The sequence below is a fragment of the Equus przewalskii genome, chromosome 8 (genome assembly GCF_037783145.1).
Source record: "Equus przewalskii isolate Varuska chromosome 8, EquPr2, whole genome shotgun sequence".
Lineage (NCBI taxonomy): Eukaryota > Metazoa > Chordata > Mammalia > Perissodactyla > Equidae > Equus > Equus przewalskii.
This window is the reverse complement of record NC_091838.1, coordinates 28,670,621-28,691,442: the sequence shown is the minus strand read 5'-3', so window position 1 is coordinate 28,691,442 and position 20,822 is coordinate 28,670,621. Positions and strand designations below refer to the sequence as shown.

At 34.7% G+C, this 20,822-nt stretch overlaps 1 protein-coding gene across 19 annotated transcripts in view; it reads left to right on the top strand.

Moving 5' to 3' along the window:
* The window catches only part of RP1 (RP1 axonemal microtubule associated), a 440,182-nt gene that overhangs the window by 357,398 nt on the left and 61,962 nt on the right, over positions 1-20,822 (top strand). For all 19 annotated transcript variants that reach the window (XM_070631597.1, XM_070631612.1, XM_070631605.1 and 16 more), the window contains one exon: positions 600-763. In XM_070631597.1, coding sequence (XP_070487698.1) covers positions 600-763 — 164 coding nt within the window. The remainder of the gene's footprint in view (positions 1-599; positions 764-20,822) is intronic.

Sequence of the window (20,822 nt, the reverse complement as noted above, 5' to 3'; positions counted from 1 at the left end):
AAACACAACTCCTTTTGCTAGGCCTTACATACAGTATTTTGCACCTTACTTCTCATCTCATTCTAACCCTTAGGAGACTCTAGCAACTTTTTCCTGAAAAAAATTTTAGCACCTTTTGTTTTGTTTTTAGGTCTTATGTATCTTCACCATGATTCTGCTGGAATTCGTGAACTGTGTTACTAGCCCCAGCTTGACAGGGCATTCCCTAATAAAGATAATGCCTAAACATCAGGTTATCAGTTTGTATGTCAATCCATTTCCACTCAAAGTTTTGACAGTGATGCCTAAATAGACTCTAAATCTTCCAGTTGAACACCGAGTACTAAATGCCTCTAACTGAGTGTTTTTGCCCAAAATATCTCCTGTCCTGAAAAGCCTACTATTTACTTGCTTTCTGGTGAAAATGCTATAATATTTCCCAAACTTTTCCACATGGTAACTTCCAAAAAGAAAGTCCATGATCAGCAATCATTTTAATACTTCTTAATTTCATAAGTTATTTATTTAATAACTAAGTAGATTAACTAGAATTCCTCACTTCCTAATATTAATATGGTTTTGCTCCACAATTTCATATTGATTTCCTTTTTCCTTTGCAGAAGGAGATTGGAAGGTGACTGTTATCACTGGGGATCTTGAAGATGCCGGCACCACGGCAACAGTATCCCTTTCTGTCTATGGAGAAACAAGATGTTCAGGTCCTATTATTTTGGGATCTGGGAAACACCAACTGTTTAACTCCAACAGTGCAGATATATTCAAGGTAAAATGGATAGGTTGTAACTTTCTTACTAAGATAATTAAAATATACATTCCATAATATGAAAGAGAATGTTTTTTGTTGGTTGGTTTGTTTTGGTATTGCATTTGCATTACATTTTCCTAATAAATGTGAAATCTTCTATCCTAAGGGAGTTGAGAAACAGGAGTAATAACAGGAATGTAAGATTTCATTTATTGCCCACTTTTTACTTGTATAAAGGCAATAAAGTATATGAACTTAAGGCAGTTTAAAATTACCGTGGAAAAATTTACTTCTAATCCTGACATCAAATCAAATATTTCCATATTTGAATGTGTTTTCTAATCCTTGTCCATATCCATGGAGTATGATGCTATGATGGAAAGGTGGTGCAGCCTACTGGCTACGACGTGGTCTGAGGAGTCAGATGGCCAGGATTCAAATGCTGACTTTGCCACTTACCAGCATCGTGCCCTGGACAAGTTACTTAGCCTCTCTGTGCTCAATAACCCATACCTTAACAGGTTATCATGAGGATTAAATGAATTAACCCATGTCAAGTGTTTAGTGCAGTGCCCGAAATGCTCAATAAATGTTTGCTATTAATATTGTTTTACATAAACAATTTTATAGCCTCATTTATATAAGGAGCTACATAGTCTCAATTATAATTTTTATTGATTACATATTGAGTATATGAAATTCACCATTTCATATACTATAGGTAAAATGAAACACTTTGCTACTGTTGGACATTTAAATGGCTTCTAGGTTTTTGCTATTATAAATAATGCTGCAATGAACATATTTTTGACCTTAGTTTCTTCTTTTTTCTAACCAAAGCTATCTTATTTCCTTATGAAAAATTCTGAGAAATGGGATTACTCTTGATTCATTCTGCGAAAGTACTTTGTAAAAGTTTCTAATTTACAGCACAGTGCTTGGAAGGACATAGTAAGCAACTGGTAAATTTTAATTGTTATTAAATCATTACTACACACCCCAAATCATGGTATCTATTTCTGCCATACATAGTGCTTGTTGGGCATTTGTATATCTTCACTGGGGAAATGTCTATTCAAATTCTTTCCTCATTTTTAATTGGATTATTTATCTCTTTACTAATGAGTTTGAGTTCTTTATATATTCTGAATGTGAGTGTCTTATCACATATATGACTTATAAATGTTTTCTCCTCTTTTGTGGGTTGTCTTTTAACTTTCTTGATGCTATGGCTTTGAATTACTTCTGGTATCCTTTCAATTCAGCCTGAAGGATTCCCTTTAGTATTTCTTGTAGGGCAGTTCTGCTAATGATGAATTCTCTCAGTTTTTCCTTATCTGGGAATGTCTTAATTTGCATATATAATTCTTGGTTGACAATTTTTTTCAGCTCTTTGAAGATGTCAACCTACTGCTTTTTGGCCTTCATGATTTCTGATGAAAAGTCAGCTGTTAATTTTATTGAGGATCCCTTGTATGTAATGAGTTGTTTTCTTTTGCTGCTTTCAAGATTCTCTCCTAGCTTTTGGCTTTAAGTTATTTGACTATGTTGTGTCTGGATGTAGACTGTCTTCCCGTTGGTTTTATCATCTACCATAGTTACAAAGTTGCTGGTTTTTAAGGATATTGCAGAGAGAGAAATGGAAGTAGATCAAGTTACAATGCACAAACCATCCTATTCTTACCAGCATTTATACTCTTCTCTGAATAAGTGCTCCTCAGATTGTTCTACCTTGATTAATTTCCAGAGTTCTTGAAGATTTGATTTCAATAATTTTTGCCATTGCTTTTATGGAGGAGTAGATTTGTGGAGTGCTTCAATATGCCGTTCCAAGTCTTTCTCTACCCCTTTTTATTCATATTGTATTTTGTTCTGTTTTATTGAAATTTCTATTCCTCTTTGAAATCTTCTATTTGTGGCTATGATTTCTATAATCTGCTAAAGATAAGTAAGAACTGGCCTAATGTAAATGTGACTTTGAGCCTACAATGTGTCAGGTGACCAAATCCATGAAATTTAAGAGTCACTGGCCAAGTGGTATTGAAACATTGACAATCTCATTACTGTCAGAACAGCAAAAATTTTCCTTTTATATAACTGGTTGTTGTATTTGGCAGTGTGAATTGACTGTAATGTTCTCCTGACCCAGTCATAGGTCTTGAAGGGGAACTTGATTGTAGAATGGTGTAGAGAATAGAGAAGGATTCTAGCTTCAAAAAAGGGCTGCAAAATGGTGTCAGGCTTTGTAGTAATTTTGGTAGCTACCCTCCATAGACTATAGAGTCAGACCTCTAGGAGCACCTAAAATGTCACTGAGAACCAGGCTGAAGGAAATGAGATATCCTCGGAAAAATGACCAAGACAAAAATCAGAGCAAGAGTCCGTTGTAGCAGAAAGTTTGAAGAGAGTGGCAGAGAGGAGTTCCTAGACCACAGGGACTGGATCTCATTCAGTTGCTAACTATTGAATCTTATCCATTGACTGGCATAGACTAGACACTCATGAATATCTGTTGAAAGCATGAAAGTTTAACGAAAATGACTTTGCTGAAATTTGTTTAATATTTGCTGCTTTCTCTTGGGGCATTCACTGTTGAATTTCCCTTGTGATCATTCTCACCTTGAGGGTATCATAAAGGCATTCCATGTATCTTCTGTGTTTATTATTTACTTATAAAGCCTCCTGGAGATTTAGCTGAGCTTCTTATTGTATTTCTCAAATTGGAACACTAAATACTATTCTCTGTTGCTTGGGAAAAGTTAGTGGCTAAGCCATTCACTCCTAGAAAGTAGTTTCCTGCTTCTTGTTTACTCTTGTATGAAGTCAATTAATTTTGTAGATGAATAGGTTTAATATTTATTGTGAGCTCATAGGGTACTTGCACAATCATTTGAATATCCTTTATGTTCCTGGAATAGGATGCATGGCACATTTTTGCCTTTTTAAAGACAATGTATATCAGTAGAATTTGAAGACCTATAGTTGAGTTCCATCTCTGACCTTTACTATCTAAGAAGATATGAAAAAACCACTTAACATTACTAAGCTTTAGTTTCCTCCCTTGTAATATGAGTATAATAATACCTTATAATGTTATTGTACAGATTGAAAGAGTTAAAAATTAAAACACTATATAAAGTATAAAACATTCTTGTCTTCATACTCCTGAGGCTGACTTTTACAATCCTGCCCACAAAATGGAGTAGCCTTCCTGATGGGGTGGGATTTAATATCATTTTCTAGATGAATGAGGGCAGAAAGGCAGCTTGGCAGATGGTTGATAGGTAGCTATTGCTGGCATGTAGGGTCTTTGTAAAAACATGTCTGGAGGCTGGAGTAGGAGAAAGGAACACAGGAAGCCAAGACTAGGCTGGCTGGGTTAGAGAAAGGCAGTGAGCACATAAGTAATATCAGGAACATTTATCTAGGGCCTTTTCAATGTTTAAAGGTTAGATGTCCATATGGGTCTACAAATTATTAACCATTAGCTAAATGAATGCCAGCATGTCATTTTGATTTTGGTGCAATTCTGTATGACTTCTTTTTTTAATATATATTTCCTTTCTTTTCTCTCTATCCTCCTTCTTTATCTTTTTCTTCTCCATTGATTGATTGATTGATTGACTTGAAACCTGGAGTTTGGTAATATTTCACACTGACTCCATTTGGCAGTTTAGGAATTGCAGCACTAAGTGATGCCATGTTGACACAATTGACTTGCCTGTGGATGTCAGATCCTAGGGACAGTTTAACTTGATCTTTTTCCTCAGTCACAAAAGTTGAAGTATTTTTCAATGACATCTACATTTGCATCACCAAATTTTCACACATGGATTCTTTCAAGAAAAGCCAGTAGAATTACTCTGCTTAAATATAGACTATGCTATAGAAACCAGAACCCTAATACAGAATAAATTACAGAAAGCAGATAACCACTTTTCAGAAGGACTAAATTTTCTCAGAAAGGCCAGATATTAAAACAAAAAGATTATTGACCTCAGATAGTAATCATTTCTAATTTATTGGAGTATAGCATGGCCTACTTCTGAAGAAGCCAAAACCTTTGTGGGGAGAAAAGAAAAAAAGTGTTTACTGATATCTACTCTAAGCTGGATGTTAGATACTTAGGAAAGCTGAAACATGAAAGCAAAAATGTCTTTCTCTAACCTCTCTCTCTTGATCTGGTGAAATGATGTCTATTTTTTTTCAAAGGCCAACATCTTTATTTGTAGTTTGATCACATCCTCTCTTATCTTTCAGGATTGTGTTCCCTTAGCCACCCTTATTCTTTCTCACAACCTCAGGATGATTCTTTTTAACCCTTGCCTTCAATCTACCAACATGTTTATGTCTTCCCCATTCTAAAAATGACCTTCATTTGCTCTTAAATTACTGACCATTCTCTTTCCCTTCTTTGAAAACTTTTAAAATACTAATTTACCCTGTTGTTTCACCTGTTTCTCTTCTCATTCTCTCCTAAATTTCTTGCAGTTTGGGATTTTCACCCATTACTCTATTTGAACCATGTTTCCTAGGATCAGCAGTGAAATCCTCATTATCCCATCAGCTGTTATTCAGGGTTGTTGGTGAAGTAACTTTTGGGCAAGTGGCTAGTGCAATGATAGATGTGGGTGCTGAAGTCAGATCTCCTAGGTTCAAATTCTAGCTTCTTGACCAGCTATGTGTTTGTGGGTAGTTATTTAAAATTTCGTGCTCTGAGCAGGGAGACATCATCCTTGCATACCCCCTTGACCTCACTATAGCTCAATGAGACTCTGGGAGAAAAGAGCTCCTCAAGAGCAGTGATATTTGAAACTATTACCCAGGAGACACCTCAAGATCTCCTTGTCTAGAGGCCAGCAGGGATTATGACTGTGGCCCCACAGGACTGGATATATTTGCATCCTTTAAAAGCTGCTGCCTGAGAGTCTGGCTTCCAGGCAGTCTGAATACTAGCCTAGGTACTAAACGCAATTCCTCTTCTTGGAGCACTGACAGATGTTTGTACACCCTCAACAACAGGGACATATCAGGAATAAATCAGGAGGTATAGACAACCATAAAGGTTCTAGAGACAGCCAAGAAGAGCTAGGGCAAGGTTGAATGGGAAGGATCATCACTGACAAAGTTTATGAATATTCTAAATCTTTCTTGTCATTTCAACAATATTCACATCATCTTCACCAGGAGTGAGTTCTATCACAAGAAACCAGTTTTCTCATCCATAAGGAGCAACTCCTCATTCATTAAAGTTTTATCATGAGATTGCGTCAATTCAGTCATATCTTCAGACTCCACTTCTATTCTAGTTGTCTTGCTATTTCTACCACACCTGCAGTTACTTCCTCCCCTGAGGTTTTGAATCCCTCAAAGTCATCCATGAAGGTTGGAATTAACTTCTTCCAAACGCCTGTTAACCTCTTGATATTTTGACCTCTTCCCAAGAATCATGAATGTTCCTAATGGCATCTAGAATGGTGAATCCTTTTCAGAAGGTTTTCAATTTACTTTGCCCAGATCCATCACTATCTGTGACAGCTATAGCCTTACAAAAGGTATTTCTTAAATAATAAGACTTGAAAGTTGAAATTACTCCTTGATCCATGGGTTGCAGAATGAGTGTTTTGTTAGCAGGCATGAAAACAACATTAATCTCATTGTACCTCTCCATCAGAGCTCTTGGGTGACCAGGCGCATTGTCAGTAACATTTTGAAACGAATCTTTTTTTCTGAGCAGTAGCTCTCAACAGTGGGTTTAAAATAGTCAGCAATCCATATTGTAAACAGATGTGCTGACATGCAGGCTTTGTTGTTCAATTTATAGAGCACAGGCAGAGGAGATTTAGTGTAATTCTTGAGGGCCTTAGGATTTTTGGAATGGTAAGTGAGCATTGGTTTCAAGTGAAAGTCACCAGATGCATCAGCCCCTAGCAAGAGAGTCAGTCTGTCCTTTGAAGCTTTAAAGCCAGTCATTGACTTCTCTTCTCTAGCTATGAAAGTCCTAGATATCATCTTCTTCCAATATAATTCTCTTTTGTCAACACTGAAAATCTGTTGTTCAGTGAAGCCACCTTCATTAATGATCTTAGCTAGATCTTCTGGATAACTTGCTGAAGCTTCTACATCAGTGCTTGCTGCTTCACCTTGCAATTTTATGTTATGGAGACAGCTTCTTTCCTTAAATCTCATGAACCAACATCTGCTAGCTTCAAACTTTTCTTCTGAAGTGTCTTCACCTATCTGAGCCTTATGGAATTGAAGAGAGTTAGGGCCTTTGTCTCAATGAGGATTTAGCTTATGGGAATGTTGTGGGTGGTTCTTCTGTCCAGACTGCTAAAACTTTATCCTATAAGGCTGTTTCACTTTCTTATCATTTGTGTCTTCACTTAAGTAGCTCTTTTAATTACCTTCAAGAACTTTTACTTTGCCTTCCTGACTTGGCTAACTGTTTGGTGCAAGAGGCCCAGTTTTCAGCCTGTTTTGGCTTTTGACATGTCTTCCTCACTAAGCGTAATCATTTCTAGTTTTTGTTTTAAAGTGATAAATGTATGACTCTTCCTTCCACTTGAACACTTAGAGGTCATTGTAGGGTAATTAATTGGTCTAATTTCAGTATTGTTATGTCTTAGTGAATATGGAGGCCAGAGGAGAGAGAGAGAGATGGGGAAACAGTGGTGCTGTCCGAACACACACAACATTTATCAATCAAGTTTGCCATCTTATATGAGCATGGTTTGTGGCACCCCAAAACAATTGCAATAGTAACATCAAATATCACTGATCACAGATCACCATAACAAATATAATAATAATGAGAAAGTTTGAAATATTGCAAAAATTACCAAAATGTGACACAGAGACATGAAATGAGAAAATGCTGTTGGAAAAATGGCACTGATAGACTGATTCAACGCAGGGTTGCCACAAAACTTCAATTTTTGAAAAATGTAATATCTACAAAGTTCAATAAAACAAGGTATTCCTGTACATAGAAACAAACACAGAGAGCCAAGCAAAATGAAAAAACAAATAAATATGATCTAAATGTATTTGGAGGACAAGACTTCAGAAAAAGACCTTAATGATATGGAGATAATTAGTCTACTTGATAAAGAATTCAAAGTAATACTCATAAGGATGCTCACATACTTTGGAGAAGAATGGATAAACACAGTGAGCACTTCGACAAGAGTTGGAAAATATAAGAAAGAACCAATCAGGGCTAAGAATATAATAACTGAAATGAAAAATGCACTAGAGGGAATCAACAGCAGATTAGATGATACAGAAGAATGGATCAGTGAATTTGAAGACAGTGTAGTGGAAATCACTCAATCAGAATAGCAAAAATAAAAAAGAATTTTTAAAAAATGGAATAGTTTTAGTGGCCTCTGGGACAATATCAAGTGTACTAACATTTGTATTACAGGGGTCCCAGAAGAAGAAAAAAGAGACAGGGACCAGCCCAGTGGCACAGAAGTTAAGTTCATGTACTCCACTTTGGCGGCCTGGGGTTCACCAGTTCAAATCCTGGGCATAGACTTGTGCACCGTGTATCAAGCCATGCTGTGGCAGGCATCCCACGTATAAAATAGAGGAATATGGGGACTGATATTAGCTCAGAGCCAATCTTCCTCAGCACAATGAGGAGGATTGGTGGCAGATGTTAGCTCAGGGCTAATCTACCTTAAAAAAAAAAAGACAAAAGAGATAAAGAGGTAGAAAACCTATTTTAAGAAATAATGACTGAAAATTTCTTTAACCTGGGAGAGCACACAGACGTGTACGTCCAGGAAGCACAGAGAGTCCAAAACAAGATGGAGCTGAGGAGATCCACACCAAGACACATTATAACTAAAATGTCAACAGTTAAAGATAAAGAGAGAGGGGGCCAGCCCCATGGCCGAGTGGTTAAGTTCGTGTACTCTGCTTCGGCGGCCCAGGGTTTTGCTGGTTCAGATCCTGGGTGTGGACATGGCACCACTCATCAGGCCATGTTGAGGTGGCATCCCACATGCCACAAGTAGAAGGACCCACAACTAGAATATACAACTATGTGCTGAGGGGATTTGGGGCAAAAAAGAAATTTAAAAAAAGGATTGGCAACAGTTTTTAGCTCACATGCCAATCTTTAAAAAAAATAAAATAAAGAGAGAATCTTAAAAGCACCAAGAGAAAAACAACTAGTCACATATAAGGGGGCCCCCTGCCAAAAGACTATCAGCTGATTTTTCAGCAGAAACTTTACAGGCCAGAAGGGAGTGGCATGATGTAGTCAAAGTACTGAAAGGAAAAACACTCATAACCAAGAATACTCTACCTGGCAAGGTTATCATTTGGAATTTAAAGAGAGATAAAGAGTTTCCCAGACAAGCAAAAACTAAAGGAGTTCACCACCACTAATCCAGCATTACAAGAAATGTTAAAGGGATTTTTTAAAGGAGAAAACAAAAGACTACAGCTAGAAATAAGAAAATATATGGAAGATAAACCCTCACTGGTAAGGGCAACTGTATAAAACTAGTGTGAAGGTTTAAAGATAAATGTAGTAAAATCAACTGTAACTACAATAAGTAATTAAGGGATATATTGAATAAAAATATGCAAAATATTATGTCAAAAAACAAATTTTGGCTGAGGGGGAGTAAAAATGTAGACCTTTTAGAATGCATTCAAACTTAAGTGACTTTCAACTTAAAATAGACTGCTATATATATGAACCTCATGGTAACCACAAATCAAAAACCTATATAGTCATGCATTGCTTATGACAGGAATACATCCTAAGAAATGTAACATTAGGCAATTTTGTCATTGTGCAAACATCAAAGAGTATATTTATATAAACCTTGATGGTATAGCCTACTACACACCTAGGTACTAATCTCATGGGACCTCTGTTGTATGTGTAGTCTGTTGTTGACCAAAGTGTCATTTTTTGGTGCATGACTATAATAGATACACAAAAAGTAAACAGAAAGGAACCCAAAGATAACACTAAAGAAAGTCATGAAACAACAAGGAAGAGAGCAAGAGAGGAAGAAAGAAACAAAGAAGAACTACAAAAACAACCAGAAAGCAATTAATAAAATGGCACTAAGTACATACCTATCAATAATTACTTTAAATGTAAATTGACTCAATTCTCCAATCAAAGGACATAGGGTGGCTGAATAGAAAAATAAGACCCATCTATATGCTGCCTACTAGAGACTCACTTCAGATCTAAAGACACACACAGACTGAAAATGAAGTGATAGAAAAACGTATTCTATGCAAATGGAAATGAAAAGTAAGCTGGGATAGCTATACTAGTATTGGACAAAATAGACTTTAACAAAAGACAAAGAAGGACATTACATAATGATAAAGGAATCAATCCAACAGGAGAATATAACATCTGTAATATTTATGTACACAACATAGGAGCACCTACAAATATAAGGTAAATATTTACAGACATAAAGGGAGATATTGATAGTCATACAATAATAGTGAGGGACTTTAATACCTTATTTACATTAAAGGATAGATCATCCAGACAGAAAATCAACAAGGAAACATTGCCCTTAAACAATACACTAGACTAGATGGACTTAATACATATATAAGAAACATTCCATCCGAAAACTGCAGAGTACACATTCTTTTCAAGTGCATGTAGAACATTCTTGAGGATTAATCATGTTAGGTCACAAAACAAATTTCAACAAATTCAACAAGATTTAAATATATCAAGCATCTTTTGTGACCACAAAAGTATGGAACTAGAAATCAATTACAGGAAGGAGACTGGAAAAAACACAAACATGTGGAGACAAAACAACATGCTATTAAAAAAACCAATGTGTCAATGAAGAAATCAAAAAATACCTTGAGACAAATGAAAATGGAAACACAACTTTCCAAAATCTATAAGACACAGCAAAAGCAGTTCTAAGAAGGAAATTCATAGTGCTACAGGTCTACCTCAAGAAACAAGAAAAATCTCAAGTAAACAATCTAACTTTACATGTAGAGGAATGAGAAAAAGAACAAAGCCTAAAGTTAGTAGAAGGAAGAAAATAATCGCGATCAGAGCAGAAATAAATGAAACAGAGACTAAAAAGAAAGAAAGAAAGAAAGAAAAATTCAATAAAACTAAGAGCTAGTTCCTTGAAAAGATAAATGAGATTAATAAACCTTTAGCGAGACTCATCAAGAAAAACAGAGAGAGGACCCAAATAAGTAAAATCAGAAATGAAAGAGGAGATTGTATAACTGGTATCACAGAAACACGAAGACTTGTAAGAGAATACTATGAACAATTATTTGTCAACAAATTGCACAACCTAGAAGAAATGGATAAATTCTTAGAAACACACAATCTTCCAAGACTGAATCATAAAGGAATATAAAATCTGAACAGACTGATTAGTAGTAATGAAACTGAATCAGCAATTTTAAAACTTCCAATAAATAAAAAGTCCCAGACCAGATGGCTTCACAGGTGACTTCTACCAAACATTTAAGGAAGAGGTAATACTTATTCTTCTCAAATTATTCCAAAAACTTGAAGAGGAAGAAATGCTCCTGAACTCATTGCACAAGGCCAGCTTACTCTGATACTGAAATTGGACAAAGACACCACAAAAAAGAAAATTAAGGGGCAATATCCCTGATGAACATAGATGCAAAAATTCTTAACAAAACCTTAGCATACTGAATTCAACAATACATTAAAAGAATTATACACTGTGATCAAGTGGGATTTATCTTGGGGATGCAAGGATGGTTCAACATCTGCAAATCAATCAACATGATACACTACATTAACAAAATGAAGGATAAAAATCATATGACCATCTAAATAGATGCAAAAAAGCATTTGACAAAATTCAATATCTACTTATGATAAAAACTCTCAACAAAGTGGGTATAGAGTGAATGTTCCTCAACATAATAAAGGTCATATATGACAAACCCAAAGCTAGCATCATAATTGATGGTGAAAAGCTGAAAGCTTTTCCTCTGAGATGAGGAACAAGATAAGGATGCCCACTATCCCCACTTTTATTCAACATAGTATTAGAAGTCCTAGTTACAGTAATTAGGCAAGAAAAATAAATAAAAGGCATCCAAACTGAAAAGGTAAAAGTAAAACTGTCACTATTTGCAGAAGACATGATACTATATATAGAAAACCCTAAACAATCCACAAAAAACTATTAGAGCTTATAAATGAACTCAGTAAATTTGCAGGATATAAAATTAACTTATAGAAATCAGTTGCATCTCTATATAACGAATTATCAGACAGAAAAATTAAGAAAGCAATCCCATTTACGACTCCATCAAAAAGAATAAAATACCTAGGAATAGATTTAGCTAAGGAGGTAAAAGACTTGTGCTCTGAAAACTATAATAAATTGATGAAAGAAATTGAAGACAACACAAATAACTGGAAAGACATACCATGCTCATGGCTTGGGAGAATTAATATTGTTAAAATGTCCATGCTATCCAAAGCAATCTACAGATTCAGTGCAATACCTATCAAAATGCCAATACCATTTTTCACAGAACTAGAACAAGGAATCCTAAAATTTGTATGGAACCACAAAAGTCCCCAAATAACCAAAGCAACCTTGATAAAGAACAAAGAAGGTATCATGCTCCTTGATTTCATACTATATTACAAAGCTATAGTAAACAAAACAGTTTGGTACTGGCATGAAAACAGACACATAGATCAATAGAACAGAATAGAGAGCCCAGAAATAAACTGAAATTTATACAGTCATTTAAATTATGACAAAAAGGCAAGAATATACAATGGAGGAAAGACAGTCTTTTCAATAAATGGTGTTGGGAAAAGTGGACGGCTACAGGCAAAAAAAACCCCAAAAACTGGACCAATATCTTACACCATGTACAAAAATAAATTCACAATGAATTAAAGACTTGAATTTAAGACCTGAAACCATAAAAATCCTGGAAGAAAACATGGGCAGTATGCTCTTTGACAGCAGTCTTAGCAATATTTTTTTGGACCTGTCTCCTCAGGCAATGACAACAAAAGCAAAAATAAACAAATGGACTATGTCAAACTAAAAAGCTTTTGCACAGTGAAGGAAAGCATCACAAAAAAACAAAAAGGCAACCTACTGAATGGGAAAAGATAATTGCAAATAAGTAACTGATAAGAGGTTAATATCTAAAATATATAAAGAACTTATACAACTTAATATCAAAAAATCACAAACAACCCAATTAATAAATGGGCAGAGGACTTGAATAGGCATTTTTCCATAAAAGACATGTAAATAGCCAACAGACACATGAAAAGATTCTCAACATCAGTAATCATCAGGGAAATGCAAATCTAAACCACAATGAGATATCACCTCAGACCATTTAAAAATGGCTATTATCAGAAAGACAAATAACCAGTGTTGGCAAGGATATGTAGAAAAGGAAACCTTTGTGCACTATTAGTGGGAATGTAAATTGGTGCAGCCACTATGGAAAACAGTATGGAGGTTCCTCAAAACATTAAAAATAGAACGACCATATGATCTAGCAATTCCACTTCTGGCTATTTATCTGAAGGAAATGAAAACACTAATTTAAAAAGATATATGCACTCCTATATTCATTGCAGCAATATTTACAATAACCAAGATATAGAAGCAACCTGTGTTTATTGACAGATGAATGGGTAAAGAAGATGTGGTATATGTATATATACAATGGAATATTATTCAGCCATAAAAAGAATGAATTATTGCCATTTGCAACAACATGGGTGGACCTAAAGATCCATTATGCTATTATGCTAAGTGAAAATAAGTGAGACAGAGACATACAATTACTGTGGGACTTTCCTTACACGTGGAATCTTAGAAACAAATGAACAAAGAAAACAAGACAGAAAAAGTCTCATAGATACAGAAAACAAACACGTGATTGCCAGAGGGGGAGGGGGTTGGGAGGTGGGTGAAATAGCTGAGGGGGATTTAGAGGTATAAACTTCTAGTTATAAAATAAATGTCGTTGCGATATAATGTACAGCATAGGGAATATAGTCAATAACATTGTAATAACTTTGTATGGTGACAGATGATAGCTAGACTTATCTTGGTGATCATTTTGTAACGTATATAAATAGCAAATCACTATGATGTAACCCTGAAACTAATATAATATTGTATGACAATTATATTTCAATAAAAAATAAAATAAAATTTTATGCTCTGTAAAATGGGCAAAAATAACTGTACCTATCTAAGAGAGTTATGAGGCTTGTATGGAATACATAAAATCAACGTAAGATATTCAGCACAGAGGAGGGCACATAGTAAAACCTCAGAAAATTTTAAATATTTTTATTGTATTTGGAAATCAAATGAGCAAAGAGTTTCAAGAAAGAATAGGTGACTGTTATGGATGTGTCCCACCCAAGGGAAGTTGAAATCCTAACCATTGGTACCTGTGAATATGATCTTATTTGGAAAGAGAGTCTTTGCAGATATAATTAATATGTAAATTAGCATGAGGTCATACTGGAGTATGGTCCCATATGACTGGTGTCCTAATAAGAGGGGAGAATAGAGACACATAAGGAGAACATCATTTGATGACAAAGGCAGAGATTGGAGTGATGCAGCTGTGAGCCAAGGGATGCCAAGGATCGATGGCCGCTACCAAAGCTAGAAAGAGGTGAGGAAGGATTCTATCCAGAAGCAGAGGGCGCATGGTCTTACTGATGCTTTGATTTCAGACTTATAACCTCCACAGTGGTGAGAGAGTACATTTCTGTTCTTTTAAACCATCCAGTTGTGGTGCTTTGCTCTGGCAGCCCTAAGGAAATAAAACAATGACTAACAGTCAATCAGATGCTTTACAGTAATGGAGAATGAAAGTGAAAAGAAGATGGATGAATTTTCCAATGAGAAGGATGTTAGTGTTTTTCAAGAGAGCTGTTTTACTAATCTTACTGAGAGAGATGATAGGGAATTAAAGAGTCTATCATGGTGTAAAGAGAAATGGTGGCTCTAGATATGGAGGCACTTTCCCCTTAAGTTTATTAAAGAGAGGAACAGGTGGTTAGAAAGAGGTCACAACAGGGTAGAGTAGGGCTCTCAAAGAACAGAAAATTGTCCATTTTTTTAGTGGGGAGGAGAAGATGGCAGTGGAGAGACATTTTTGTATATAAGATTGTTGAAGAGAGATGAAGTGTTAGAGTCAGATCCCTTAAAAGACAAAGAGATCCACTGATTTAACCACTACCAAGAGTACGATTAGAGGAAGAGTTTTTATAAAGCAGGAGGGAACCTCTTCATACTCTTTGAGACTAGAAATTAGGATAAGAAATAGATATAATAACAGAAGTTAAGATAGAAATAGAGTATAATCAGTTTGGCTAAAACACTTGTTTTGAAAATGTGAATTTGTTCTAACACAATGATATATTCAGGGACAATTTGAGCATAACTGGAATTTCACATTTGCTTATTATGCACATTTCACCCACAGGAAGCATTTGGTGAATGCATAAAACTCCACCCAGCTGAACCTGGTCACATAGGACTATAGAAACCACACACACACGCACACACACACACACACACACACCTCAAACAGCTACCAGCTGCATAGATGTTTGAGGTGTAAAGTGCTACATTTCTTTGAGATTAATTGATTAAAGTTTTTTTAATGATTAAATCCAGGAAGACCTTGGTGATGTTATTTGCTACTGTAATATAAAAGTAATACGATAGCAATGAAGTGATAGATTTTAATGCTATACAAATTTGGTAATTATCTTTAATTTTAATTAAAAAAGAAATAAATCTCATACTATCCCAAAAATATTCATTCAAAATCATTTATTGAGATGTTCTTTGCCAGACACTATGCCAAAAATTTTAAATTTTTCTTTAAGGTTTATATATATTTATAATATATTTATATATTTATAATTAAAGTGGGTTTCTTGTAGACAGCATATAGTTGAGTCTTGCTTTTCTGCTCTACATGGTAATCTCTGTCATTTAACTGTGTTTAGACCATTCATATTTAAAGTAATTATTTGTATGATTGGAATAAAATCTGCCATCTTGCTACTTGTTTTCTATTTCTTCCATTTGTTCTTTCTTTCCTTTTTTTATTTTCCTGCTTTCTCTGGGTTTAATTGAGCTTTTTAAATGAATCAATTTTAACTCCTCTATCAACATTATTCATACATTTTTTCTTTTTCTTTCTTTTTTTTTTTTAACTTTTTAGAAGTTGTCCCGTGGTTTACAATATCCACTTTGAAATAATCTGAGTCTCATTTCAAATATTATACTATTTCACGTGGAGTGTGATTATCTTAGATCAGTGTTAATTTTACTTCCCATCTCTTGTATCATTATCATCATACATTTCACTTTTACTTATGGAGAAATATGCAACATATAATTCCACATTTTGCTATAAATAGTAGGTTATCTTTTAGAGAATTAAAAATGAGAAAAAAGAATATTTTATTTTACTTTTATTCATTTTCTGACACTCTTCATTTCTCTGTGTAGATCAAAGTTTATGACCTATACCCTAATTCTTCTGTCTGAACAATTCCCTTCAATATTGTTTGTTGAGTATGTCTGTTAGAAAGGAATTCTCTCAGTTTTTGTTTGTCTGAGAAAGGATTTTTTACTCTCTCATTTTATTTTCACTGGGTAAAGAATTCTTGATTACCAGGGGATTTTCTTTCAGTATTTGAAGATGCTACTCCACTGTCTTCTTGCCTGCATAGATTCTGACAAGAAGTCTGCTATAATTCTTATCCTTTCCACTGTTCATAATGTATCTTTTTTCTCTGGTTGCCTTTAAGATTTTTTCTTTGTTTTTGGATTACAGCACCTTGTGCTTAGGCGTGGTGTATGTATGTGTTTTAGTGTTTATCCTGCTTAATGAATTTCTTGGGTTTGTGGCTTGATTTCTGCATCTAATTTTTTAAAAATTTAGCTATTATCTTTTTCAAATATTTCTCAGGCCCTGTTCCCCTTCTGGGATTCCAATTGTGCATATATAAGAATATTTTCCTATAGCTCTTGGATGCTCTGTTCTATTTTTTTTTTTTCCATTTTTTTTCTCTTTGTGTCTCATTGGCTTGCCTAAAAATTTATTGATTTTTTTCCTTGGCCATGTTGAATCTACTGATGAACCTGTCAAAGGAATTTTTCATCTCTTGTTACTGTGTTTTTGATTTCTAGAATTTTCTTTAGTTCTTTTTTATAGTTTCTAATTGTTCTATCTAATCTTGTATGTCGTCCACATCTTCCATTAGATACTTAAGCATGTTAATTATAATTATATTAAATTCCTTGTCTGATAGTTTCAACATCTGTGTCATATCTAGGTCTGATTTTAATTATAGCTTTGCCTCTTTGGATTGTGGTTTCCTTGTCTTTTTCCATGCCTTGTAATTTTTTGTTGAAAGCTGGATGTGTTGTATAGAACGTTGGATACTGAGGTGCATTGTTTATGCTTGGAGATAAGCACACCTTCCTCTGCTGAGCATTTAGTGTAGGACTTTGTGCTGGTGTAATTAGTAGTTGGATGGAGATTAAAGTCTGCTGTTGCTATAGTTATCCTCAGTGTATCATAGTCTTTATATTCCTTTTATAATACCTTGTGTTTAGGAGGTAGCCTAATCTGCCAGAGAGTTTTTCTCAATGTTTACTTCCCAATTGGCTTGAGTCTCCCTACTTGGATTTGGCCCTTCTGCTCTGTCTGTTGCAGCTCTTGCAACTGTACTGCAGTTATTTTACTAAATGCTTGTCAATGTGGTGATGAGAGGGTAGGGGAGGTATGTTCTCTGATGTTCTGATTAAGCCTCAGTCTTGGTCAGGTGCTGTGAACCTTCACAAACCTTCCTGCCACTCTCCACATAGAGTAAGTCTAGCCCATATTTATTCCCCTCCCCCAGGGTCAGAGGTTTTGTTTTTTTCATGTTTCAGCTGCAGTGGGTTTTCCCCAGTGCCCTAGGTGACTGTTTTCATTGCTCTTCCCTCTTCAGATTAAATCTTCTGTTCTGAAGGGGTGATACGAGAAATAGGTCTGGGAAGACTTTCAGTGACTGCTGTTCCTCCTCCTAGCCAGCACCAGGAAGGAATCTTCCTTAGTGTTCTCCCTAATCTTTCCTGATAAACAGCTGGTGGAGTTTCTGGAGGAAAAGTCTGTAGGAAGGTACAAACTCTTATGATAGTTCACACCTAGCCTTCAGCAATTTGTTGAAAATTTCTAGGTGAATTATTTTACTAACTTACATGAAATCTGTAGGCATCTGCCCCAAATATGCAAATATTGGGTCTTTTTTTCTCCCTGCAGAAACTTGTCTTTCTCTAGATTTTGTGTTCATCTTTTATTCTAGAACGCAGTTCTCAAGAAAAGTCATTAATTTATAGTTTGTCCAGGATTTTATTTCTTGAAAAGATGAGAGAGACACTCTTTCCACCTCTCTACCTCTCTAAGCTCAAACTAGGACTATATATATGTGGAGGCAGATTTATTTAGTACCTTTTTATTAGATTTTTTTTAGAAACATAGTCACAAAAGAGCTAAAGATAATATATAAAATTTAAAAATATATAAAGCCTCAATAACTGGTTTGGCAAATAAGATGTTATTCAGAAACATAAGTCCACAACGCTCCATTTTCTCTGAGAAGAGAATAAATGACATAGACTGTAACAAGATAAATTAAAGTCATATTCAAGAAAGAATATCTAAATAATAAAAATAAAATAGACTTGGACTAATCTTTATTTTGTTTTCTTCTTCTCTGACATTATACAATAACTGGGGCATTTTTAGTATGTCTTGATTTAGATGAAACCAACCTATACGTAAGAGAATTTACCTTTTAAATTATAAATAGACTGTTTAATCATAATGTTCAGTAAAAAAGTATTAAACATTTAAGAATATAGGTTTTTTAGTGAGAAAAAAAGAGAAATACCTTTGAATGTCAATTTGGAGGAAGGAGACAAGGAAACCCCTATCAAAGTTCTTAGAAAAGGTAGAATAAAATCTAAACAAAATTTTCCATCCAGTTTCTCAAAAAGCATTTCAGCAAGACCAAATTGTTTCTTCTCTCTAAAGATAGGGTCTTCAAAGGATGTTATTTATTTCAATATAACTCAGCAAATGTTTATAGAGTACACACAATATTTTCAATACTGTGCTAAGATCTCTGAAAGGTACAGAACTGTGAAATAAAAAACAGTCACATTGAAGAGAAAGGACATACACATGAAACAGGTAAGATGTCAGAAATTTTATGAGTTGGTGCCTCATTAAGCAGCGTAGATAAAAAATACTTTAGGTGCTCAGAGGAAGAATCTCCAGTTCTCTTGGGACTGGCTAAAGCAAAATCTTTTATAGCTGTTGACTACTGGACCTTTCAGCTGGGATGAGGGTGTGCTGGAAATGTCGTTCTATAATAGCAAGGTAGCTTACTAAGCTCAAGGGAGAAAAGAACTTAGTCTCTCTTTGGATTCCTGGCTCAATTTTTCTCTGTGCTTCTTTTTGCTTCCCAAATATAAAATTATCAACCCCAAACTCAGCAGCAATTATCCCTTTCTGGAGTATTCCCAACATCTTTTTAAACATGCCAGGCAACCAAGAATACAAAATATTATTTTAAAAAAATCTCACTGAACACTTTGGCTTATTTTTTAGTCTAATCAGAGTTGAGTTATCAAATTAGTTTTCATAGCTACTTTGAAGATCAATATGATACATGAACTGGGGCTCTATATGAATATGTTACTCATTGTCTCGTGGAGAGGATTGGAGAGAGACACATGGATAGAATCTTGGGTTGTTGATAAGACAATTAGATATCATAGGTGAATATAGGAAAAAGAGATGATTAATAATACCAGGGGTTATGAAGTCTCTCCTAAGGACCATAAAAATTATCCTGACCCGAGTAACAGTTAATGGATTTGATATAACTATAAGGACTCACATAAGAAAACTAAGGGCCCAGAAAAACATGTGACAAATAATGGAATTACACAGTATCATCCCCCAAATGATATTTGGGAAAGGATGTTGTCAAATAAATTCCTTTAAAGAATTGCTTATTGTATAAATAAGAGATATTTATTTCCATATACTATTATGAAATGATTTCTAGGATATATTATATAACGAAAAAAAGTAGGGAACATTTTTTTTAAGGAAAGGGATGTTATATGTATATATCCACATATGTACATATATGTACACACATACATATTTTTAAATTAAAAAATAAACATTTAAAAGATATATTATAAGATAATAAGTGATTACATATGTGGGAGGGAGGGCTGGATCAGAAGGGTCAGGAAGAGAAACTTGACTTCTTTGAATAAACTGTGTTTTGTGGCTTTGATTTGGAAACACAAATTTATGTGTGTGTGTTTTTTAAAGTAACCCTTAAAGAGAAAGGAAAGTGAAATAAATGAAGCTGTGTATCTAGATGATGTAACCACGTAGCAAGGAACTAGTCCAAGTGATTTTAAAACCTAGTGATTTGACTGTATAACCCTAGTATGATATACAGTAATTGTTTAGTTGGTGGTAGTTTTGATACTGATAATCTGAGACTGTTGTATGTATAATGTGGGATACAGCATATAAATAATTATGTTAGTGTCATCAAGAACCACTTAAAATTCACTGGTTCAGAAAGGCTAACAAAACGGGTATGGACAAAGATTTACCAAGCTAAAAGAAATAGTAAGAAAACAGTGGCTGCATTTCTGACAACAAAAAGGTTAAACCCAAAACGCATTAAACGAGATAAAAGAGGAAACTTTGTAATGTTAAAAGCTTTATTCCACAAGGGAAATAAGACAGTTATGAATACCAACACATCAAACAACACAGCAAACACCCATATTAAGCAAAAACTGCAAGGAGATACGAGAATTTAAATAGAAACCCACTAATAATAGGAGACTTTAATATACACTCTTATTTCAAGACAGATCAAGTAGATCAAAATCAAGCAATTACACACAAAAAAATCTAAACAACATAATAAATAAGGTAG